The sequence below is a fragment of the Ovis aries genome, chromosome 22 (genome assembly GCF_016772045.2).
Source record: "Ovis aries strain OAR_USU_Benz2616 breed Rambouillet chromosome 22, ARS-UI_Ramb_v3.0, whole genome shotgun sequence".
NCBI classification, from domain to species: Eukaryota; Metazoa; Chordata; class Mammalia; order Artiodactyla; family Bovidae; genus Ovis; species Ovis aries.
This window is the reverse complement of record NC_056075.1, coordinates 15,643,737-15,669,572: the sequence shown is the minus strand read 5'-3', so window position 1 is coordinate 15,669,572 and position 25,836 is coordinate 15,643,737. Positions and strand designations below refer to the sequence as shown.

At 39.5% G+C, this 25,836-nt stretch overlaps 1 protein-coding gene across 3 annotated transcripts in view; it reads right to left on the bottom strand.

Annotated features, from left to right (window-relative positions):
* Positions 1-24,918, bottom strand: part of CYP2C18 (cytochrome P450 2C18) — a 41,746-nt gene extending 16,828 nt beyond the window's left edge. For 2 of the 3 annotated variants that reach the window (XM_060405031.1, XM_060405033.1), the window contains exons 1-7: positions 24,660-24,918; positions 15,650-15,812; positions 15,329-15,514; positions 11,998-12,158; positions 9,254-9,430; positions 4,838-4,979; positions 2,365-2,552 (exon numbers count right to left, since the gene is read on the bottom strand). In XM_060405031.1, coding sequence (XP_060261014.1) covers positions 2,365-2,552; positions 4,838-4,979; positions 9,254-9,430; positions 11,998-12,158; positions 15,329-15,514; positions 15,650-15,812; positions 24,660-24,827 — 1,185 coding nt within the window. In that variant the 5' untranslated portion in view covers positions 24,828-24,918. The remainder of the gene's footprint in view (positions 1-2,364; positions 2,553-4,837; positions 4,980-9,253; positions 9,431-11,997; positions 12,159-15,328; positions 15,515-15,649; positions 15,813-24,659) is intronic. The other variant, XM_027960267.3, reaches the window with a different exon arrangement.
* Positions 24,919-25,836: the final 918 nt, after the last annotated feature.

Genomic DNA, 25,836 nt, shown 5'->3' with positions numbered 1-25,836 from the left:
ATCATTTTGACCACCAAATGAAATTGCACTAAATTTATGTTTGTTTTTAATTTTTCAGGTTTTTAGTGTTGCAGAATTAAGGATGAGGGATTTCTAAACCCATGTAAGAGGGAAAAAAAAAAAACTTAGAGGAGCTCTAACACGGTAGACTTGCGTGATCTATGGCTACTTATACTTAAAGCCAGTCAAAAGTAAATAAAATGTAAAATTCAGTTCCTCAGTTGCATTAACCACATTTCAGGCATCCACTGGGTACATGTGGCTAGTGGCTGTCATAAGGAGCACACAGATATTCAGAATTCCGTCTTTCCCAGAAGACAGCAGTAATAATTTCAACCTTAAGAAACTCACAACCCTTTTCTCCTCAAAGGAGAATTTTGAGTTATCATATTTTTATGTATAATAGTAACATATGCAGGCTTCAAAATAGAATAGCTTGTAGGATGCCAACTAGAAAGTCTGAATAAAAACAGAAACCACGTGTTAGAAAGCACTGGAAAACTGCTGATTAAAATTGGTTTCCAGATTCCAGATGGAAGAAACTTGGAAAGGCAAATTGGCATCTGCGGTCAATTTTTGACTGTGTACATATACAATTCTGAAATAGGAGGCGTTATGTAATTCTGTCTAGCAGAGGAAAGATGAACACTTTCTGGGAGAAGATAAACATCACCTAATACTGTGTTTTTTTCTTATATAATATCTGAGATTAAGCCAAACTTTTTAGGCACAGAAAAGGCAGAACTAACTGAACACCCAAAGGAACTATATATACGTAATAAAAATATATCCACAGTATGGAAAATTTCCCACTTATTTTATGAAGCCAGCATTACCTTGATATCAGAAGTCTGACAAAAATTTTTTGAGAAAGTATAATTATAGACCAGCCTCTTACAAATAAAAATACAAATGTCCTCAATAAAATGTAGCAAACTAAATTCAGCTTTTTATATATGAGAGAGACAGAGATAGTGGGAACAAAATATATACCATATAAACAAATGCAGAGAATCCATTTGATCAAATTATACACACATTTATGGAAAAAATTAGATTGTGAACAGCAAGGGAGAGGGGAAAATAGGGAGTTCCTAATCAGTGGGCATAAAATGGTTGCCAAGGATTTAGGGGAGAGAGGGATGAATGAACAGAGTACAGAGGATGTTTAGAGCTGTGAAACTACTCTAGATAATACTACAATGATGGATACATATCATTAGACTCTTGCTCAGACTCACAGAATGTACAAGAGTGAACCCTGATGTAAGTGATGAACTTTGGATGCTAATGATGGTCAGTATAGGCTCATCCATTGTAAAAAGTGTACCAGTGTGGCAGAGGATATTGATAATGGGTGAGGCAATGCATGTGTGGAGGCAGGAAGTATATGGGAAATCACTGTATCTTCAGCTGAAAATTGCTGTGAACCTAAAACTGCTATAAAAAATAAAGTTTATCCCCCAAGTCACACAAAAATAGGGTTAGGAAGTATTTCCCTAATCTGTTTTTTTTAATATTGACAAAAATGTACATAAAATACCATTCTCGATGATGAGATATATAACCCTCACCTCTTTCAGGATATCATAAATAAAACAACAGCCACTATCACCACCTTGTTCAATATTATTCTTGAAATCCTGCCAGTGTGATAATGCAATAAAGTAAATCAAAGCCATGAGAATTGGAAAATAAAGAATAAAACAAATATTAAACCAGATGGCAGAATTGTGGTGCATATAGATATTACAAATAAATCTACAAACAAATTATTAACAATGATATATGAAATTGGAAAGGTTGCTAGATATAAGGGCATCAAGATAATAAAATCAATTATATTTCTATATACCAAAAAAATGGAAAAAGCAATTTTAAAATTATAAAATGTATAATAAGATCAAGAATATTTCTTATCTGAGAAAAACATAACAGATGTGCAAGTCACTGTACTAAAAACAAAACAGTATCAAAAAAATTAAAGAAAGCCCAAATTAACTGTATCTGTGAATTGAAAGCATCAACATGTCAAGATGTCAATTTCCAAATTGATTTGATACTACCATGAAAAAACTCACTGAATGTTTTGGGTAATTGAAAATGAATACTAAAATTTACCTGGAAATATAAACAGCTAAGGGTAGCCAAAACAATATTAAAGAAGCAGAACAAATTTGGGAGACTTAGCCAGATATCGAGAGCTGTCATAAAGATTTATAGCCACAAATTGGAAACAACACAAAACCCATCAAGCTGCCACATGTATGATTTTTCCAATTCTCTCATCCTGAGGACTGAAATCATACTGTGAATATGGGAACTTCAAGAGTGTTGAGGTCACTGCAAGAGAAACAATTTTACCTTGGGGATAAGGTAGTTTCTGAATTTAACGTCACGGGTCACCGCGTGGGGCAGATTGGTGGGGACGAGGTCAATGTATCTCTGGATCTCGTGCACCACAGCATCCATGTATGGCATGTGGCTTCTGTCCTGCATGCAGGGGCTCCGATGTCTGCCGATCACACGGTCAATCTCTTCCTGGACTTTAGCTGATAAGACACAAGTAAGACTACTGGAAAAAAGAGGAAAACACATGCCACGCCACAATTTCATACCAAATCAGGGTGACATAGAACTCTGTAAAGGTGTTCCAACATCGTTATAAACATCAATTATATGTCCAGAAGTACACCTAGACTTAGAGAGTTTTCATAATACAAGTACAAATGACACTCATACACGCTAGGCTTTGAGATAAATCTGTGCACACCTCTATGTTAGCATGAAAAGTGAAAAAAGTGTTAGTCGCTCAGTCGTGTCTGGCTCTTCCTGACCCTATGGACTAGTAGCCCACCAGGCTCCTCTGTCCATGGAATTCTCCAGGCAAGAATACTGGAGGGGATTGCCATGCCCTCCTCCGGGGGATCTTCCCGACCCTTGCCTCCTGCATCGCAGGCAGATTCTTTACCATCTGAGCCACCAGGGAAGCCTAGATATTAGCATGCATGCGTGCTAAGTCATTTCAGTCACGTCCACCTCTTTGCAACCCTATGAACTGAAGCTCGCCAGGTTCCTCTGTCCATGGGATTCTCCCAGCAAGAATACTGGGGTGCGTTGCTATGCCCTCCTTCAGGGGCTCTTCTGGACACAGGGATCGAACCCGCCTCTCTTACATCTTCTGTACTGGCAGGCAGGTTCTTTATCACTAGCACCACCTGGAAAGCCCATATATCAGCATAGAGGATCATTAAAAAATAGAAATGATGAAACACTTTAGACACAAACAGTATATTATTAACTCAAGAAATTTCTGTCATCACATGTAGGAGACTGGAAGAATAAAAGAAAAGCAGCCCCCGGCAAGGGCCACAAAAGAAATTTATAATTATTGATAAACTGGATGCTATAAGGCATGAGACTCTTGGAACAAGTCCAGAGGGAACAGTTCATAATCTTGAAAACAAGATATGATCCTGGGGTCGGAAAACCGACCCCAGACTGTTTCTCAACTGGTGTCTCAGAGTCAGGTGTTTTACATATCTGGTGAAAAATCTATAGATTAAAATATTACTCTCAGTTACTGATTTGTTATTGATTACTGTTTCCTCATTCCTAAATGGTTAATGATCATTTTGTTCTTTGGCCCTGAAGGCCACATGAGTTACAGTTTAACTCCCCACATATTCTTTCATTCATGGCTGAAAGTATAATAAAGCTGGCTTGGATTCAGTTTCAGCACCTTCACCTTGGAGCGGTGTTGGTCCCCTGAGCCTCGCTTTTCTATGAATTCTTGTGTCTCGTTTCTCATTCTCTCACCATATCACGCTTTCAGAAACCCTGCTTGTTGAGCTGGTCTCGACAATCACAGAAAGAAAAACAGGTATCAGGTATTATTTTCATATCAAAATAATATACGATGTTTTAAAAATAAAATTCTGTAACTGATGTATGTATGGCTTGCAACTGTATATGTATTGTGTGTGTATTTATTTGCAACTTGAAATGCTATCTTATTTAATGTTTAAAAAGGGAAAAAAATTCTTTTAGGTACAGTTCAGTTCAGTTCAGTTCAGTTGTGTCTGACTCTTTGTGACCCCATGAACGCCAGGCTTCCCTGTCCATCAACAACTCCCGGAGTTCACCCAAACCCATGTCCACTGAGTCGGTGATGCCGTCCAACCATCTCATCCTCTGTCGTCCCCTTCTCTCCTGCCCTCAATCTTTCCCAGCATCACGGTCTTTTCCAATGAGTCAGCTCTTCGCATCAGGTGGCCTTTGGGTACATTTTCTGTCTAAATAGCATATATCTTTTTCTAAATCTAACCTTTTAAAGTACTTCTCAGACTGAAAATTTTCTCAGGCTTTCTCACCAAATTTCTAGAGTTTCTGCTATACTTCGACAATATAGCTCCCATTTTCCCTACCCTAGCATTATAATGTTGCATATTTAGAACAAGGAAAGATTTAGGTAAAAACATATCTACCACTCAAAGTGGCCACTTCTTAAGAAAACTAACAGTCCATTGTAGCCCAATTTATGCTGGTTGTGCCTGCTGCAAATCCCTTCCCATGAAGTCCAGATACTTCACCGGAATTTTTTATTGATGAAATCCATAGCTTCATTGCCTTTGCTACTGCTCATACTGTCTCTACTTTTCTCAGCAATCCTCCCTACTATACTTGTCTTACTTTCACCTTTTTGTTTTTTAAATATTTGGGCAGCTTATAGTGGGTGGCATAGAAATTTCAAAACTAAAGCTTCTCTAAGAGGAATTATAAGACAGAAGACCCAATATCTTCCCCGAAACTCACCCTGCCCACCATGTTATCATACCTGTGACCTCTGGGTGTTTCAGCAGCAGGAGGAGCCCATATCTCAGCGTGGTGCTTGTTGTCTCTGTCCCAGCGCCAAACAAATCAAACACAGATGCTATCAAGTTTTCAAAAGTAAACTCCATCTCTTGATTGTGCTTTTCCTAGAAGTTATTTGATGTAATTATCTGGTAGTTTGCCAGCATAAATAATTAAAATCAACCCAAAATAACACATACTGTTAGAAAGCTAAACAAACCTAGACACTCGAGTGCAGTACTACAGCCACTGGCAAAGTGTGTGGACTGGGCTGATGCAGTCTTGATTTCCTACTCCTCATCCCTAGCTTGCCTAAAAACTTCATTCCAAGCCTTTTTTTCAGGTACACTGGTCAAGCAACCTACTTCTAACCAAAGAGCTTGCTGATGCCAGTTTCTCTCTTTCTGTCTTCACAGTCAAAACACAGATACAGACGTATAAGCGGTGTAGGTCATCATTTTGAAACATGAGTATCTGAGCGTGAAGATGAAACCTACATACTTAAATATGCTGAAGGAAAATGGAAGGCACTTAAGTTCAATGCACTTCATGGCTAGCCCTGGACTTCCCAACATAAGAGTCTCTGTGAATCCATTCTTTTTCTTTGTAATCTATTCGAGGATGTGCTGCTATGTTAGCTTTTGCACATTTTCAACTTCTTCGTGCGTCTTTAGTCAGAGTCCAGATAAAATGGTTTAAAAGGAAAAGAGAATTGCAAACTCTTGATTCTGGTTTATAACATTTTTCAAGATATGGCTCTAATTTGCTCATTTCTATCAATTAAGGTTGTGTTTGCCTACCAATAAAAATAAGTTAACAGTGGTTTAAAGAAATAGTGAGTTTATTTATCCCACATACAAAGACAAAATGGGGCCGGTCACTACTGTGAGGCAATAGGCAGCTTGGTGGAGGAAATGAGTGCAGATGCTCAGAATAAGGAATTGACTGAATAAAGCTCTCACAAATTGGAAGTTGGGAGAGTAAAAGCCCTTCACAACGACAACTAAGGTGGGTTTAGAGGAGGGATATATGTGACACAAAATTGATAATAAGAATGGAACAATCTGAAATACTGACTACAGAGGTCATGAACATACCAAAAATAGTCATTTCTTTCTATCCAGTCCTCTAAACTAGCATTAATTTAATAAGGCTCTTATAATCCCCAAGTGACCTGTGGCATGCCCAATATTATATAATCCAACACCATTAAGATAGACTTAACCCTATCACAGTTGTACCTGATAGATAAAAGTAGTTATCCCCATTGATAACATCAATTTCACACAGTTTCTAAGTTTGTCAACTCAAAATTACTCTGAGGCCAAGAAGGAGAGTAGAGTTCTTATAAATCATTATTGCTATTTCTATCTGTTCAAGTGAATTTGAAGAATCAATGGTTATGTACACATAGTCTATCAAAACTGAACTAGCCGATACAAAACCTTGCTGAAAGAAATTAAAGAAGACCTAAATAAATGGAAATACATCCCATGTTCATCTATTGAAAGACTTAGAATAGTTAAGATGGCATTAATCCCAAACTGACCTACAGATGCAACATGATCCATGTGAAAATGGATCAGATTCTACTAGGATGGCTAGAATCAAAAAGACAGATAATTAGAAGCACTGTCAAACATGTGAGTAAACTGTAAGCTTCATACACTGCTGGTGAGTATGGAAGTTTTCTTCTAAGAGTTTTATAGCTTCAGTTCTTGTATTAAGACTTTGATCTGCCACACCTCCTTCGAAGGTTAAATACAAAGTTATCATCTGTCTGTGCTGTGCTGTTGTGTTCGACTCTTTGTGACTCCATGGACTACAGCCCACCAGGCTCCTCTGTCCTTTGAACTTCCCAGGCAAGAATACAGGAATAGATTGCCATTTCCTATTCCAGGGGATCTTCCTGACCCAGGGATTGAACTCCCATCTCCTGTTTCTCTCGCACTGCCAGGTGGATTCCTTGCCACTGTGTGACTTGGGAAGCCCACCAACAATTCTATCACTAGGTATATACCCAAGAGAAATTAAAACATATGTATATACAAAACTTGTGGGGCTTCCCAGGTGGTGCCAGTAGTAAAGAGTCTGCGTGCTGTTACAGCAGGGGTAAAAGATATGGGTTCAGTTCCTGGTTGGGGAAGATCCCCTGGAGGAGGCCATGGCAACCAACTCCAGGATTCTTGCCTGGAGAATCCCATGGACAGAGGAGCTGACAGGGTACAGTCCACAGGGTCACAAAGAGTTGCACATGACTGAAGCAACTTAACAAATGCACACATACATAAAACTTGTACATAAATGTCCACAAACTCATCAAAACCAAAATACAAGGAACCAAAATGTCCATCAACCAACCAACAGATATACAAAATGTGGCATATCCACACATTAATCATTTAAAGGAATGAAGTACTGATGTATGCTACATTATCAATGAACCCTGAAAGCTTTAAGTGAAAGAAGCTAGACACAAAAGACACATATTGTATAACTCCATTAATATGAAATGTCCAGAATAGCAAACTTATAAAGATGGAAGATAGGTTAGTGAAACCTAGAACTGGGGAGATTGGGGAGGAATGAGGGTGACTCCAAAAGCATATAAGATTTCTTTTCAAGGTCGTAAAAATATTCAGAAATTGATTGTGGTGGCAGTTGTTCAACTCTGTGAAAATACTGAATTGTATACTGAATGTGTGAGGGATATGGTATATAAATTATACTGAATAAAGATGCTATAAAAAATAAATATGGTAGTGAAGTCCAGAGAAACAATAAGGGTTTTAAACATAGCACTGATGAAACAGCCACTGTTAAATGGAATACCAGACATCTTAGAGCCTCCTTAACCCAGGATTAGTGGAGAGACTTCATAGCACAATGAGAATCCCTCAAATTATGTGCAAAATATCAGGAACTCATATAGGTGCATCTTTCTAGGACAGTTTCCTTCCTCCTAATCAGATTCTCAAATCAACTGGGCCCCAGAAAGACAAAAATCATTGCCCAAGCACCAGAGAAATCAGAGAGCAGATTTGCTTCTTCCTTCCTCCCGTTTCTTTAAGCCACTCCATGTGCTTCCCTTCATTCTGTTTGAAACACATGATTTGAGCAGTCCAGTTCAAATCCATGAACAATTCTTCAAATGTCATCTTCATCAGCATCTTTGGCTCCTTGCCATTTTAGCCTACTAACTGTTTTCTCATTTCTGCCCAGTGCTACAAAGTGGTTGAATAAAATAATGATGGCCTCAGATGAAGACATTTCTTTCTCCAGAATTAGTTTCTACATGGCTTTTTACAGCTTTTATTGGATCCTGCCTTTCCCCAGTTCAAGAATGGCTTTGCACCTACACAAATTTGCAGCTATATTGCTCTTGACACAATTTCTAACTTGACCCTACCACTAATCATATTCACTATTAAAATTTACTATCTGAATTTTTCCTTCCCTAGTTGAACTTTTCAGATAACAAATTTGATCTTTTTACTGAGATTTCCCAGACAGTCCCTATAATTTGGCTCTCATCCTTTCTTCTAACTAAAACTAATATTTATAGATCTTTGATAATATGACAAGATAGACAGATTGATTTTATTTCAGAATCTTCAGCATTTCCATGTTCCAGACTTTCATCAAGCCAAAGTCCAAAGAAATTAAAAGTCTCATAGCTGGTCCTTGAGCTCCATTCTCATTGTACTGGTCATTCTACAGAACTTCCAGGATAATCTTCCCCAGTAATTATTTGCACTCTACTCTTGTTCTGGTTCATACATCTACCTGATAAAGATCAAAATTTATCATGCCAACTTTCACATTAACTTGAAGGACACCAACCTCCAACTCTATCCAGAATTATTTTTGGTTCCACTCAGTTAAGGCTTCTCTCTTCTATCCACCTAGTCTCTACCACAAACACCTCTGAACCTCTCATGACATCATTCTACCAATCTGAAATTCCCTCCCCGATGACTTATTGCAAATATTTGAAGATATACGTCAAGCTTCAGGACATACAGGAAACCCAAGCAGGCTAAACCCTTCCTTCTCGCTCTCCCACATGCTATGTGAAATGATCACATCCACCTTCCTGCTATGGCTCAGTATTTCTAATTTCTCACTTGTCTGCACTTCCATTTCACCTGAGATGTGTGCTCTCTTTCTTCTCATCTAGCCTGTTAGTACCCAACAGACAAGGTCCATGTATCCGTTATTTAACAATTCAATTTTAAATCTCCCATGATGCTCAATCCAGATCCATGCACAAATAGTACCCAAAGGGCTAATCAAGCATTTCTTCTCTAACCATTAAACATCCCTAATAAGTACAGAACAAGTTAATGAACAAAAAATTTCAGGCAAATAGATAACCAATCTGTCATCAACATTTTACCTGTTCCATTTTGATCAGGAAACAATCAATGAGGTCCCGAGGATTGTTAATGTCCAGAGTTGCTTGATGTTCTTTTACTTCCTCCAAAACATAGCTTCTCACATAAGCAAAATTTTTAAATACTTTGTTATGACTCCCTGGGAAATAGTCGATGAGAATAGGGAAACTGTTGCAGATCTTAAAGATTAAAAATATGTATTTATTAAATTAAAAATACATGTTGAAGACATATGTACCATATGCCAACCCCTGGTTACAAACTGAAGTGAATAAAAATGGTCTATATCTTCAGGGGGAGCTTTTTATATTATACATATAAAATAATTCTTTATGCTGATAGAGGTATTTAAGGGAGAAAACTCTGACCAGGTGATAAAAGTTGACAGTAATTTCCCATATTCATACAACAACCTTGTGTTATTAAAGCACTTTTATGTCAATTCTCTCTTTTTCTAAATTAATTCTACTTTACAACCTTGAAATATAGAGTAAGATGAATTACTATGATGCACACTTTATAGATGAGGACAGAGGTTAAGGAAGTTTGGAAGTTTTATCATTCCAAGCCCAATCACCTGGTCAGCTAGGATACCAACTAAAGCATCAAACACCCCTGCCCTGGTCAGTATTCCCAGTGGCATCTCTGTTCACAAACTTTCTTCCTCTCTGAAAGAGATATTCTCTTTTTTCCTAAAGTAGGATATTTCTGCTAAGTAATGTGATGAGGAAATCACTAAGCGTGACTGGAGGACAAGCCTGTGCATGATGGAAACCTTCCAGTAAGGGCCTGGACGTTCACTGAATGCTATGGGCATGCTTTTGGGCAGTCACCAAAGTAGTTTATGGAAACTGGATTTTGATAGGGTAGTGGAAAAAACCACTGGCCAGAGAGGCAAGAGTCTTGAATTCCAGCTTTATATTCAGGCTTTTCTTTTCTTTGTAAAATAAAGGCACAGCCACTTCTCCCAGGTGTTTACTTTATGACACTAAGGCAGGACTGTTACATTTGAACATTCACTTAGAATAACATCAGCAAAAATGATGCCGTAGACAACTCAAAAGGCCTATCCCGCTTTTAAAAAGTGTCAGAGGGTTTGCAAAATTTTCATTTAGTGGAAGAGGCACATGTGTAACAATGAACTATACTAAATGTCAAAAAAAAAAAGTATCAGAAAATTAAGCAAAAGCTATCAGAATCAACTTGTCAGAACTCTAGAGCACCAAGGTTTACAGCAATCACCTAAATGTTGAATCAAAGATAAGACAACTTAAAAACAGCAGAAACGATCTGTTATTGTTTTTTCTCCTTGTCCCACCTCCTTCCTTGGCAGTGGCCTTAACAAGAGCAGCTTGTGGTACAGGAGCCTGGTTCCTCATTCTGGTGGTACCAGAGCAGACCTCACTAACAAAGAACTGTGTATCTGTGTTCTAACCTGTCTGGGGCCGCCTGAGGCACTGACACAGGCAACTTGTTTTTGTTTCATCTGACTTGGAACTTAGGGTGGAAACACAGTCTCAAAGACCTGGCAAGATTAATGAAAAACCCACAGTTGCCTGGAGCAAAAGATTACAGTTAAGGTACACAACAGAGCACCAAACTCCAGAAAGACTAGCTGGGGAGGGAGTGCCTTTAAGAAATTAAGACATTCAAAAGCACCCATGTATACTGAGGAATTTAGAAAGCTATACACATGCCCAGCAGGACATCTGCTAAGAAAAGACCTAAGAAGAGACTAAGCTATCACCTCTGGCTGATCTCTAGGCTGAGTGCAAGTAACAAGCGAAGACCAAGGCAAAGTTGAAAATAACCTGGCTAAGAGATTCCCAGGCGGCTCAGTGGTAAGAGAACCCACCTGCCAATGCAAAAGTTCCGTCCCTGGGTCAGGAAGATCCCCTGGAGATGGAAATGGCAACCCACCACAGTATCCTTGGGATACTGGGAAATCCCTGGGAAAAGCCAGGATACTGGGAAAAGCCTGGGAAATCCCATGGACGAAGGAGCCTCACAGGTACAGTCCATGGGATCACAAAGACTCAGACATGACTGAGCAACTAAGCACACAAGGACAAATCTAGGAGTCATTTCCTTCCCTTTATTTCCTCCCTTTCTCCCTTTCTTCTTTCCTCCCTTCCTCTCTATCTCCATCTCTTTGTCTCACCTTTCTTTTCTTAGGATCCTCACATTCAATGACATTGCTATCCACAGACTCACAGATATGAAAACAAGCTATAGAGGGAGAGGAGAGGACGGAGGGGCAATACAAGGGTAGTGAGGGGGAAAAGGGGTTTTATGGGATTATATGAAATCTTGTGTGTGAAACTTCTGAGAATTGTAAAGCACTATAGAATTTAAAGAATATTTTATTCAATTTTTTAAAAAAAGAAAAAACCACCAAAAATCAAAAAACTCTATTCAAATACTAGCTGAACATAATAAGCTAAAGGAACAGAAATTTCAGCAACCACACTAGACAAAAAAAAGAGATTGTGCCAAGACAGTTTAGAAAAGTCACTAAATAAATGAATAGCTACAGCTTGCAAAAGTCAAACAAACAAACAGAAACTATATCAAACTAAAAAACAAAACAAAGAGGGGAAAATCGGATTCCCAGTTGCCACATTGTAATATCCAAAATGTTCAATTTTCAAACATTCTCTTCACAGCTTGGCCCATACTGAATTATCAACTTGTTAGAGAAAAGAACACAGATGACTTCTCAGGAAAAAAAGGAGCATGACCTCACCTGTATCCATGGGGAGCTCATAATCCGGAGATTTTCATTAAATTTCTCTAGCAAGTTACAAAAATTCTGATCTGTATAATCAAACCGATTTTGGAAAATAATGGAGCAGATCACATTGCAGGGAGCACAGCCCAGCAGGAAAGTGGGATCACAAGGTGACCCTAAAGAATGGAAAAGATTTATGAAACACTGTTAAAATATAAATATAAAACTTTGCTGTGGATAACAGATAATTTTAGAATCTCTGAATCAACATCTACATAGAAATTCCCTTATCAGCAAAAATTTAACTATGCTTAAAATACATCATTATTGCCTTTAACATGAATTGATCATACCATCCTTGTTTGTTTAACAGATCTTTTTTTTTTTCAACTTTTTAGCTGGACTGCACAATTTGAGGGATCTTAGCTCAGCAACCACAAACTGAACCTGGGCCCATGGCAGAGAGGGCCCAGAATCCTAACCATTCAGTCAACAAGGAACTCCCCCATCCTAGTTTGTTTAATAACTTGTTTCCAAAATCTCCATTTACTTCACTGCCTTGAGCCAAATTGCTGGTTATTTTGAAGAATGGAAAAAAAATTTTAAGGTCCGGTTAAAAACAACAATTCAAGTTATCTAGCACAGAATCACATCTGTCTGGTAAGCTAGACAATTAAGCACTGATATAAGAAGGAAAAAATATTTAGGAACCTGGGAACCTTTTATATATAATAAATAGTTGAAGGAATAACTGGTAGGATCAGGAAAGGAAGAGATTTAAGAGAGAAAGAGTATGGAAAAATTTAGGTGTTTCATGGAACAATGAGTAAAAGTGAAAGTCATCCACACTGTATGAGAAGAAAAAGTAACACAAACAAACTGCAGACTCTAAGATTTGTTTGCCTAAAATAAATGTAAGAATTCTTGGGACTTCCCTGGTGGTCCAGTGGCTAAGACTCTGAGCTGCCCAGTGCAGGGGGCCCAGGTTCGATCCCTGGTCCGGGAGCTGTATCCCACATGCTACAACTGGGACCCAGAGCAGCCAAATAAAGAAATAAAATTTTTTAAAAAATTCTTAATTTCAAACTTCAATCACAAAGCAAACAAGAAAGGTTAACATGAAATGTCCATATGTGTGACAACTAAAATCTGATTTTTAATCTTTCCTGTCACATCACTGGAGAGGAAGACTTACAAAGCAGATAATTTGGAATCCAGACTGAAAATAAGATTCACTGTGGCAGTTCAGTTCAGTTCAGTTCAGTCGCTCAGTCCTGCCCAACTCTGCGACCCCATGAATCGCAGCACGCCAGGCCTCCCTGTCCATCACCAACTCCCGGAGTTCACTCAGACTCATGTCCATCGAGTCAGTGATGCCATCCAGCCATCTCATCCTCTGTTGTCCTCTTCTCCTCCTGCCCCCAATCCCTCCCAGCATCAGAGTCTTTTCCAATGTGACAAGGGCTTCATAAATCAATACAGCTAGCAGTAGAGGTAAAAAATTACCCTAAGAGTTTTAATCCCAAATCCAGTTGTTTTAAAATGTACTTGGGGTTTTATTTTTATTCACATGATGAGGTCAACAGATCAGGAGATGATAGCCATAGGGAAGATAGTTTGTTCCCAAGAGGAGGGGTACACCACACAGGGCCACATGGGGAAGCACCAAGATTGGTCAGGAGACAGCATGGAGCAGAGCTTTCACAGGGGTTTCACGGAAGAAATGAGCAAGGTGGGGTCAGTATGCTAACTAACCTTAGGACTGGATAGTTTGGATAATTTCCGAGGGCTCTAGGCAGTAGGGAGAAGGCAATGGCAACCCATTCCAGTACTCTTGCCTGGAGAATCCCATGGACGGAGGAGCCTAGCAGGGTACAGTCCATGGGGTCTGGAAGAGTCGGACACAGCTGAGCAGCTTCACTTTCACTTTTCACTTTCATGCATTGGAGGAGGAAATGGCAACCCACTCCAGTGTTCTTGCCTGGAGAATCCCAGGGACAGAGGAGGCTGGTGGGCTACTGTCTATGGGGTCGTACAGAGTCGGACACGATTGGAGTGACTTAGCAGTGGCAGCAGCAGCAGCTAGGCAGTAGGGATGGTCCCTGGTTGTCCCATAATGCCTTGGGTTGATTTAGGGTAGGGAGAATATTGGCTTGGTGTGTGAGGGTTTCATAAAGTAGGTATCCAGAGGGTATGGGCTCTGGATGGTTGGCTTGAAAATCAAAGACATGCTCATAGAAAAGATGTGATGCTCTATCTCAGGATTAACTAACCCTGGGAGAGGCAGTTGCTCCCCAGGTCTGCAAGGCCTTCCAAGATGTCAAAGTATCATAAAATATGGAAAATACAAAACAAGGGAAAGTGAAAGTCTCTGTCATGTCCAACTTTTTGCAACTTTTTGTATAGTCCATGGAATTCTCTAGGCCAGAATACTGGAGTGGGTAGCCTTTCCCTTCTCCAGGGGATCTTCCCAACCCAGGGATTGAACCCAAGTTTCCAACACTGCGTGCAGATTCTTTACCAGTAGGGAGGGGAGATAAATGTAAAGAGAAAGTTGAAGTTGGAAGCAACTAATAAGGAAGGCAGGTTGAAATCTAAATAAATCATTTTATAATTTCATATTTGTGTAAATTTTAGGATTACTCTATAGCATCTATTTCTTAGAATTCATAAAACAATACTGTAATTTAGAAGCAACATTAAATAACTCAAGCTGATAATTTTAAAACAGTTGTTTACAAGGAAATCACAGTAGATGAGGCCTGCACTGAAGGATACCTAAATAATTAAAACCATAGAAAAGTATCATTACTGGCTAGAACTATAGGCAGTGAGTGTCTGAAGAAACCCTCAGACATCTGAGTAAGGTTGACCATACAAATACAGGCCAATTAAGTGAAAGCACATGCCCTCCAGAGGGGCTTGATGAATTCATTCCCACCGTGTCCACTTGACAAGTATTCCCTGATGAAATGTTCTGGAATAGATAACCCACACTGACACTATTGCTCTCTAAGGCACACACACACAAAAAAAAATGAGACTCAAAATCTCCTATCTTCATGACCTAGTGATCTGAAAACAAAACTTTCAAAACAGAATAGGATTAAATGACCTTTAAAAAATCCACACTATATGCTCCATCCTGGGTGTACACACACAACAAGCATAGATACACAAAAGCCCTCTGGGCTCTCTCCTCTCTCTCTCTCTCTCTTCTCCATGGGAGGGCTGAAAGCCATGAACCATATGAAAGATGTGGCCGCCCCTGAAATGTTTCCAAGGGCGTCCCTGGAGAAGAGAGCGGTCTGCTGAGGTCAGAATTACAGAGCACAGAATCACCCACCGTTCGTTTTTCTCAACTCCTCCACTAGGCAGCGCGCTTCCTCTTGAACGCGGTCCTCGATGCTCCTCTTCCCCATCCCGAAATTCCGCAGGGTCATTAGGGAGAAGCGTCGGATCTCCTTCCATCTCTTCCCGTTGCTGAAGAGGATTCCTGCCAGGACGGGAAACATAAACTGGGAGGGAGGCCCTAGAGAAGGAAGAGCGAGCTGACACTTGGCAGCCTCAGAGATAGACCAAGCTCTGCTGAGGGCTCTTCAAATTCCTCTTTTCCATTCTCCCCACCCCCATTACCAATGTTGGACACGTGCACATGCGCACCTACCATATCCTTTATTAACTCTTTGAGACATTGGGAGACTGCCTCTTCCAGAAAACTCTTCTCCCTGATCAATTAGGGCTTCTTTCACTGCTTCATATCCATGCAACACAACAGTGGGCCTCAAGCCAAAATACACTGTGAACACAGGGCCATAGGTGTTTGAGAGCTGGGAAATGGAAAGAAAATGCAAATATTAGCAAAAGAAGTCAAAATTTGGTCTGTTTTGCTCATGATTAAGACTGTTATTATCATCATATTGTTGATAATTTATTCTCCCACACATAACTACAAGCATTTCTGGATCTTATATATCAGTATTAGTTCAGTCGCTGTCATGTCCAACTCTTTGCGACCCCATGGACTGCAGCATGCCAGGCCTCCCTGTCCATCACCAACTCCCGGAGTTTACTCAAATTCTGGTCCATTGAGTCAGTGATGCCATCCAACCACCTCATCCTCTGTCGTCCCCTTCGCCTCTCTACTTCAATCTTTTCCATCAGGGTCTTTTCCAATGAATCAGTTATTCGCATCAGGTGGCCAAAGTATTGGAGTTTCAGCTTCAGCATCAGTCCTTCCAACAAATATTCGGGACTGATTTCCTTTAGGATGGACTGGTTGGATCTCCTTGCAGTCCAAGGGACTCTCAAGAGTCTTTTCCAACACCACAGTTCACAAGCATCTGTTCTTTAGGGCTCAGGTTTCTTTATAGTCCAACTCTTACATCCATACATGATCACTGTAAAAACCATAGCTTTGACTAGGCAGACCTTTGTTGGCAAAGTAATGTCTCTGCTTTTGAATATGCTATCTAGGTTGGTCATGACTTTTCTTCCAAGCAGCAAGCATCTTTTATTGTTTTTTTTTCATTTTTATTTTTACTATATTTTGCTTTACAATACTGTATTGGTTTTGCCATCCATTGACATGAATGGCTGCGGTCACTATCTGCAGTGATTTTGGAGCCCCCAAAATAAAATCTGTCACTGTTTCCACTGTTTCCCCATCTATTTGCCATGAAGTGATGGGACCAGATGCCATGATCTTAGTTTTCTGAATGCTGAGTTTTAAACCAACTTTTCACTCTCCTTTCACTTTCATCAAAAGGTTTTTAGCTCCTCTTTGCTTTCTGCGATAAGGGTGGTGTCATCTGCATATCTGAGGTAGTCTGTATTTCTCCCAGCAATCTTGATTCCAGCTTGTGCTTCATCCAGTCCAGTGTTTCTCATGAAACACTGCATATAAGTGTATTCTGCATATAAGTTAAATAAGCAGGGTGACAATATGCAGCCTTGAGGTACTCTTTTACTCTAGTTCCATTTGGAACCAGTTTGTTGTTCCACGTCCAGTTCTAACTGTTGCTTCTTGACCTGTATACAGGTTTCTCAGGAGGCAGGTCAGGTGGTCTGGTATTCCCATCTCTTTCAGAATTTTCCACAGTTGATTGTGATCCACACAGTCAAAGGCTTTGGCATAGTCAATAAAGCAGAAGTAGATGTTTTTCTGGAACTCTCTTGTTTTTTCAATGATCCAATGGATGTTGGCAATTTGATCTCTGGTTCCTCTGCCTTTTCTAAATCCATCTTGAACATCTGGAAGTTCACAGTTCACGTACGGCTTGAAGCCTGGCTTGGAGAGTTTGAGCATTACTTTACTAGCCAGTGAGATGAGTGCAACTGTGAACTAGTTTGAGCATTCTTTAGCATTGCCTTTCTTTGGGATTTATGATAATTCAACATCCACTCATGAGAAAGAAAAAAAAAGCACTCTCACTAAAGTGGGTATAGAGGGAACATATCTCAGCATAATAAAACAGAAGACCTAAATAGACCTTTCTCCGAAGAAGCACCTACAGATGGCCAACATGCAATGAAAAGATTCTTTAAATCACTAACAATCAAAAAAAAAAGTCACTAACAATTAGAGAAGTGAAAATTGAAACTACAGTGAGGTACCATTGTGGTTATCATCAAAATGTCTACAAGTACTAGATGCTGAAGCGGGTGTGGAGGAAAGGGAAGCCCCTTACACTGCTGGTGGGAGTGTAAGAGGTGTAAATTGGTGCAGCCACTAAGGAGAACAGTGTGGAAATTCCTTTAAAAACTAAAAATAAAACTACCATATAATCCAGCAATTTCACTCTTGGGTATATACCCAGAAAAAAAAAAAATGAAAACTCTAATTGAAAAAGATAACGCATCCCTATGTTCACAGCAGCACTACTTACAATAGCCAAGACATAGAAGCAACCCAAGTGCCCCTTAACAGATAAATGGCTTAAGTATATGTGGTATATACATACAATGGAATATTGCTAAGCCATAAAAAAAAAAAATGTTGCAGCCACATGGATGGGCCTAGAGAATAAGCTTAGTGAACTGTTAGAAAAAGAAAAATACTACATGATATCACTTATATAGAGAATCTTAAAAAATACAAATGAATCTATATACAAATTGTAAACAGACTCACAGACACAGAAAACAAATCTGTGGGTAACCAAAGTGGGTGAGGGACAAATTAAGGGTAAGAGATTAACAGATACAAACAACTATACATGAGACAGAAAAGCAACAAGGCTTGCTGTACAGCACAGGGAGTTACATTCCGTAACTTGTAACAGGCCACCACGGAGATGGCAGTGCCCATCACCGACTGGGCCACCAAGCGATTGCACTGCGGGGAGGCGCCAGTGGGAGCCTGGGACACCCGAGCAGCGGTACCACTGAGCATGGGGCGCTGGAAGTGGATCAACTGCAAAGCAACGTGCTCGTCCTGCGTCTGGAATCTCAGCCCAGGAGGCTGATCACCAGCAGCTCGTCACTAATGGACCACCAGCAGCTCCTCAGTAATGGACCACCAGCAGCTCCTCACTATGGACCATCAGCAGCTCCGCGCTAATGGACCACGAGCAGCTCTGAGGTGGCGGAAAACTCGGCCTGGCACCAGAAGCATCACCTGGTAGACTTCCTAGTGGCAGCGGGCAGCCACTTCTAGGATCAAGCATCCTAGATACATGCTGTGTACTTAGTTACTTCAGTCATGTCTGACTCTTTGCGACCCTAAGGGCTGCAGCCCACCAGGCTCCTCTGTCCAGGGGATTATCCCAGCAAGAATACTACAGTGGATTGCCATGCCCTCCTCCAGGAGATCTTCCCCACGCAGGGATCAAACTGGCATCTCCTGCATCTACTTCATTGCAGATGGATTCTTTACCACTGAGTTACTGGGCAAGCCCCTGCATGCTGTAAAGCAAACGCCTACCAAAGGGTCCTCGAGGGCAGCAGATAGTAATGGAAGGGGGAGTCAGTTTACATCACAGACAAGTAACAAATCCTCAGATTGTTTTAGTTGTTGGACACCATATTAAGAATGGACATTCTTTACTCAAAATAGGAAAAAGGGATTTCTACACTATAAAATGTCTTCAGCCATTAAGAAAACTCCTTTCAGTGGTTCAAACAAACATATCCTTCATTCATTCTCAAGACAGAGGAACTTATAGTCTTCCCTTATGTAAATCAAACCACAGAGAAGGGAGTATACTCTAGGGCTCACAGGTAAGTAATTTCATTATTTATATAAGTTGGTTCTGTTCATGTAATAGTGGGATATTTTATTTCCTGATCCTTAAACGCTAAGGGCTACCACAGAGAAGTATGATTTCCAGGGCTAATCTCTTTTAATAATTACTTTACATTAAAACCTAAATGCTATTTTTCCTGTCCTGCTCTTCTTTCTGTTTTTAAAGACAAGAACAATGAAACAGAGGCAGTATAAGAAACGGCGGGTACCTTATATCAGGTGTATATCTCACTGGATTTTTTTGTTGTTTAGGAAGCTAATATAGTTCTCCTCAAAACAGGAGAAATGTTAAAGGAAGCCACAGTTGGCATTAGAAATTATGGTAGAAATATTAATCGTTTCTTTTCAAAGAAGAGAACAAAAGTCAGTACTTGACTTTTCAAGAAGTTTCTTATTCAGTTTTCCAGCCCCTTTCCTGGGTTCCATAGAATTAAACGTACTCTTTTTTTTTTTTTTTTTTTTTGCTTAGTAAAAAATGTAGCAATGCTTTATAAATTTATAAACATTTAGTTTTAAGTTTCAAATTCTGTCCCGAGGCAGATTGTAATTTGAGATGAACTGAAAAGTAGCCAACAAGATAGAATAGAGGACAATTATATGCATATATTGAAAGATAAAAAGGGATAAAAAATTTTAGGTCAGATTTAAAGCATTTGGAATCAAGACTTTAGTTAAAATTAAGCTCTACATTCACTAGATAAGTTGATCCTCTGGAAATGTTTCTAAAACCTGAAAAATCAAGGTAAGCATCGCTTTTTCCCCTGAGGATCTAGTGAAACATAAACACAAAATGGTTTACAATCAGATTTGTTCTAGAAAATCTTACAGTCACCAAAGCATGGCTTTAGAGTTCAAATTCTAGGTGTTTTACTACCTGGGAATTACTTGGAACAAGTCACTATCTTCATATGCAGAAATGGAGATGTAATAGTACTTGAGTCAATTACAAAATTCTAACAGGAAAATAGTCAAAACTTTCATATAGTATAAGCTGTATTGCTTATATTCCAAAGCAGATTTAAATGTTATATCGTTTATCCAGACTTTCCCCTGGGGTTAAAGTTAGAAAGAATTCATTTGTTAACAAACTTTAATGTCACTTCATACTAGCCATTTTATTTACATAGTTAGAACATACAGATATCTATTATAAATGCAGAGATTATCACTGCATTTCAGAACTTCACTCAGTTTGAGGGCCAACAACAGAAGCTTTTTCTCTTTCCATACCTATCTTGCCTCTGTTTTCCTTTGTACAAAGTTTGCAGCAGTAACACATGCATTACCACAGTAAGTCACGTTTTCAATTTGAAATTTATTTGATATGCTACAGAAAGGTGTATTACAAGGCTTTTCCTCCTTACAGATTCAGAAAGCTAGAATAGAATGGTAGTCATCTGACCTACCTGAACTAAGTCATTTGCTGTTTTTCAGTTGCTTAATCATGTCCGACTCTTTGTGACCGCATGGACTGCAACACGCCAGCCTTCCCTATTCATCACTATCTCCTGAAGTTTGCTCAAACTCATGTCCATTGAGTTGGTGATGCCATTCAACCGCCTCATCCTCTGTGTCCCCTTCTCCTCCTGCTCTTAATCTTTCCCAGCATTAGGGTCTTTTCCAGTGAGTTGGCTCTTCACAAGGTGGCCAAAGTATTGGAGTTTCAGCTTCAGCATCAGTCCTTTCAATGAATATTCATTGGAAGTAAGTCATGGATGGCTATAATTTCAAAATTTATGTTTAATGATGGCCGAGTAATTTCAAAGTGTGCTAACAAACATTTTGGAAGCAGGTATTCTATGAATATGGTACTACTTACTGACAGATTCAAAGTTGTACCATAGCAGACTGAATCCGGTTTTTCTGTTTGAGATCAGTTGCTGAGCCTATTGTTTCTTAGTAAATGGGTATCTTTAGCTAAGTGCAGCAGATACAGTCATGTCTTGCCAGTAGTCCTTCATAAATGTCATAACTTTAAAATTGTTAATATCTACAATATACAATTTATCTTAAATTTATGATGTAATTGATGTCAAGAACCACCTGGGGAATTTCAGTAAAATGTGTGTGTTCTAAACCTCAGTCCCAACCCCATGAAAACCTTTAGGAATATGTGTATGTATGTCCAGATGTTTTTTCTTAAAATAATAAAGGTCCGCCATTATTTTCATTTAAAAATACTTTGTAATAATGTATCAGTTCAGTTCACTTCAGTCGCTCAGTCGCGTCCAACTCTTTGCGACCCCATGAATCGCAGCATGCCAGGCCTCCCTGTCCATCACCAACTCCTGGAGTTCACTCAGACTCACGTCCATTGAGTCGGTGATGCCATCCAGCCATCTCATCCTCAGTCGTCCCCTTCTCCTCCTGCCCCCAATCCCTCCCAGCATCAGAGTCTTTTCCAATGAATCAACTATTTTCATGAGGTGGCCAAAGTACTGGAGTTTCAGCTTTAGCATCATTCCTTCCAAAGAACAGCCAGGACTGATCTCCTTCAGAGTGGACTGGTTGAATCTCCTTGCAGTCCAAGGGACTCTCAAGAGTCTTCTCCAACACCACAATTCAAAAGCATCAATTCTTCGGCGCTCAGCCTTTTTCACAGTCCAACTCTCACATCCGTACATGACTACTGGAAAACCATAGCCTTGACTAGACGGGCCTTAGTCGGCACAGTAATGTCTCTGCTTTTAAATATACTATCTAGGTTGGTCATAACTTTTTTTCCAAGGAGTAAGCGTCTTTTAATTTATGCAGGCCAGGGAGCAACAGTTAGAACTGGACTTGGAACAACAGACTGGTTCCAAAGAGGAAAAGGAGTACGTCAAGGCTGTTTATTGTCACCCTGCTTATTTAACATCTATGCAGAGTAATAATGCATAATGGAATATAAACTGCAAAAAAAATTCAAGAGTTTTCTATATACCTGAAACTAATGCAATATTGTAAATCAACTGTACGTCATTAAAATGTTATAAAAGGCAAAATATATCACCATCATATTTTGCCATGGCCTGAGCAATTGGTACTCAGATTATTACTCATTATCATATCAATACCCTGAGCTAGGTTTATTTACCTTGCTTTATAGATAAAAAGACTAAGGCTCAAAGACTCTCCTATTTATTTCTGGTATCTCACAGTTAATAGAAGACCCAAATATCCTTTTTTTTAATTGAAGTATAGTTGTTTTACAGTGTTGTACCAATCTTTGCTGTACAGCAGATTGACTTAGTTTTACACATATATAATTTTTTAAATATTCTTTTACATTGTGGTTTATCCCAGGAGATTGGATGTAGTTCCTTGGACTACACAGTAGGACCTTGTTGTATATCCATTCTAAGTATAATAGTTTGCATCTACCAATCCTAAACTCCCAGTCCATCCTTCCCCTACCCCCTCCCTCTCCCTTGGCAACAAGTCTCCTCTCTATGTCTGTGAGTCTTGTTTCTGTTTTAAAGATAGGTTTGTTTGTGCCATATTTTAGATTCCACATATAAGTGAAATCATATGGTATTTGACTTTCTCTTTCTGACTTATTTTATTTAGTATAATCTCTAGACCCATCCGTGTTGTGGTAGTTCAGTTCAGTTCAGTCGCTCAGTCGTGTCCGACTTTTTGCGACCCCATGAATCACAGCACGCCAGGCCTCCCTGTCCATCACCAACTCCCGGAGTTCACTCAGACTCACGTCCATCGAGTTAGTGATGCCATTCAGCCATCTCATTCTCTGTCGTTCCCTTCTTCTCTGCCCCCAGACCCTCCCAGCATCAGAGTCTTTTCCAGTGAGTCAACTCTTCGCATGAGGTAGCCAAAGTACTGGAGTTTCAGCTTTAGCATCATTCCTTCCAAAAGAAATCCCAGGGCTGATCTCCTTCAGAGTGGACTGGTTGGATCTCCTTGCAGTCCAAGGGACTCTCAAGAGTCTTCTCCAACACCACAGTTCAAAAGCATCAATTCTTCGGCACTCAGCCTTCTTCACAGTCCAACTCTCACATCCATACATGACTACAGGAAAAACCATAGCCTTGACTAGACGGACCTTAGTCGGCAAAGTAATGTCTCTGCTTTTGTTGTAGCAGATAGCCTTAATTTCCTCTTTTTTATGGCTGAGAAGTGTTCCATTGTATATATGTGGCATATCGTCTTTATCCATTCTTCTGTCAATGGACATTTAGGTTTTTCCATGTTTGGGCTGTTGTGAATAGTGCTTCTATGAACATAGGGGTGCATGTATCTTTTTGAACTATAGTTTTTCTGGGTGTGTCTCCAGGAGTGATTTGCTGGATCATATGGTTATTCTATTTTCAGCTTTCTGAGAACCCTCCATACTCTTTTCCATAGTGGCTGCACTAGTTTACATTCCTACCAACAGTGTAGGAATGTTCTCTTCTCTGTACATCCTCTCCAACATTTGTTATTTGTAGACTTTTTATTATTTAGGCCATTTGGAGCAGTGTGAGGTGATATCTCACTGTAGTTTCGATTTGCATTTCTCTAATGGTGATGTTGAGCATCTTTTCATGTGTCTATGGCCATCTGCATGTTTTCTTTGGAGAAATTTTTACTAGAGAAGACCCAAATTTCAACGTGGCTTAGTCGACCTCTAGTGCCTAAGCCATTCATCAGTAACCCCTATGCCTACCTCAGAACCAATGTACAACTGACTGCTTCCAGATCACTTGTAAAGCTCATCCCATGGGAATTCTGACTCAGCAGTAATAAATACTAGAAATCTACATTTTTAAAAGCCACCCTCAGTGATTCAAATGCCCAGCCCAGTTTCAGATCCGCTGCTATTACTGACAGGAAGCAAGCAAGCATCACAGAGTCAGTGCCAGGACATGCAGCAGCTCATGGAAGAACAATTGCTTTCATCTGGCATCATGTCTTGCAGACAGCAGCTTTGTGCAGAATCCAGAAGGATTTTGTTACCACCCAGCTGGCTCTGAATAATGACTCTTTTCTTTCATTCACTCATACTTGTCCTGATCCCAAGCTATTTCCTTAACATCAGGCATAGTTCACTTCTTCACTGAAGTTAAATTGTCATGGTTATTCTGAACAAAACATGCAGTTTATATAAGTGATGACTTCTTGAATGACATCCCTAATCACAAAACACTTCCCTTATCATTTATCTTCAGCCAAAAATCATAGCAAATGTGGTGAAACAAAGAAGAAAAGCAATACTCCAATCTTTTGCCACATTATCATTTTGGTTCAGTTATACAGAGACCTAAATGTTTCTCTACTCAAGAAATGCTTTTCTTGACAATGACAGACAAAAAGTAATATTCCACAGGAGTATTTGCTTTAAAATGACATAGTTTAGTAATTTTAAAATATCGTAATATACTTTTTAAAGCAGATGTTCACTTACTTATCCTTTGGAGTAAGTATTTTCTGGAGGAAAATAAAACCTACTTACATTGCTTAAGGATTTGCCAATGTTCTTAACATCTAGCTGCAGGATATTTCCAAGAATCGGGAGAGGAGTGGGACCCGGCGGGAGCTTCCCTTTCCCAGAGCTCTGTTTCCAGAGTGAGAGGAGAAGCAGGCAGGAGAGGCAGAGCACGAGGACCACAGCCAGATCCATTGGTGCCTTCCCTTCTCACTCAGACGACTGTGAGCCTGAAACCTAAAGCTTTTATAACAGTCCCTGCTAATTCAACTTGGGCCTCTAACTCAGAAAGTGAACAGTCAGCCAGGTCTACTTTAATCTCTCTTTTGAAAGGACTTTAGCCCTGTGATAAAGATTAAAGTATGGTGCTGTTTGTTTTGCTCTTGCCGTTTTTTTTGTTTTTTGTTTTTTTTAATGACCCATCTGAGCATTCCAGTTTAACAAGTCGGGGGTGGAACAACCTGGTGAGTTTTCTTTAAACACACCAGGAGGTTGATGACTAGTGAACTAATAAATGATTTAATCAAAAAGTTGCTCAACAGTCTGGATTCTCTGATTAGTAACCAGTTGAGAACTTATGACTTTGAGGGCAAACGTTGTGTATTACAAGATGCTTATCCTTTAATGCTTTATCAAATACTAATATATTTGTCCTTGAAAATGAAAGCCTTTTGAAATATTTTACGGTACTGTACAAAACATTATAGCTTCTTAAACATAAACCAGGTAATATAACTCATACATCAGGAGGTCTAAAAATGTATCAAGTTCTTAGATAAAAGTAACTTTACACATTTTACCATTAAATTATCCTCTTCCTCCCCTCAAAAATATCACTAGAAGAAAAATTTTTTAATTTTTCTTTTTCAAATGGCGAAAGGGAAATTATTCATAGAGAACACTAGATGTGTCCAGTGTCCCACAGCTAATAAATGACAAAGCTGTTATTTGAACCAGTTTTAATCTTTTAATCTTTATTTTCTTGGGCTCCAAAATCACTGCAGATAGTGACTGAGGCCATGAAATTAAAAGACAGTTACTCCTTGGAAGAAAAGCTATGACCAACCTAGACAGCATATTAAAAAGCAGAGACCTCACTTTGCCAACAGAGGTCCATCTAGTCAAAGCTATGGTTTTTCCTATAGTCATGTATGGATGTGAGAAATGGACTATAAAGAAAGCTGAGCGCTGAAGATGTGATGCT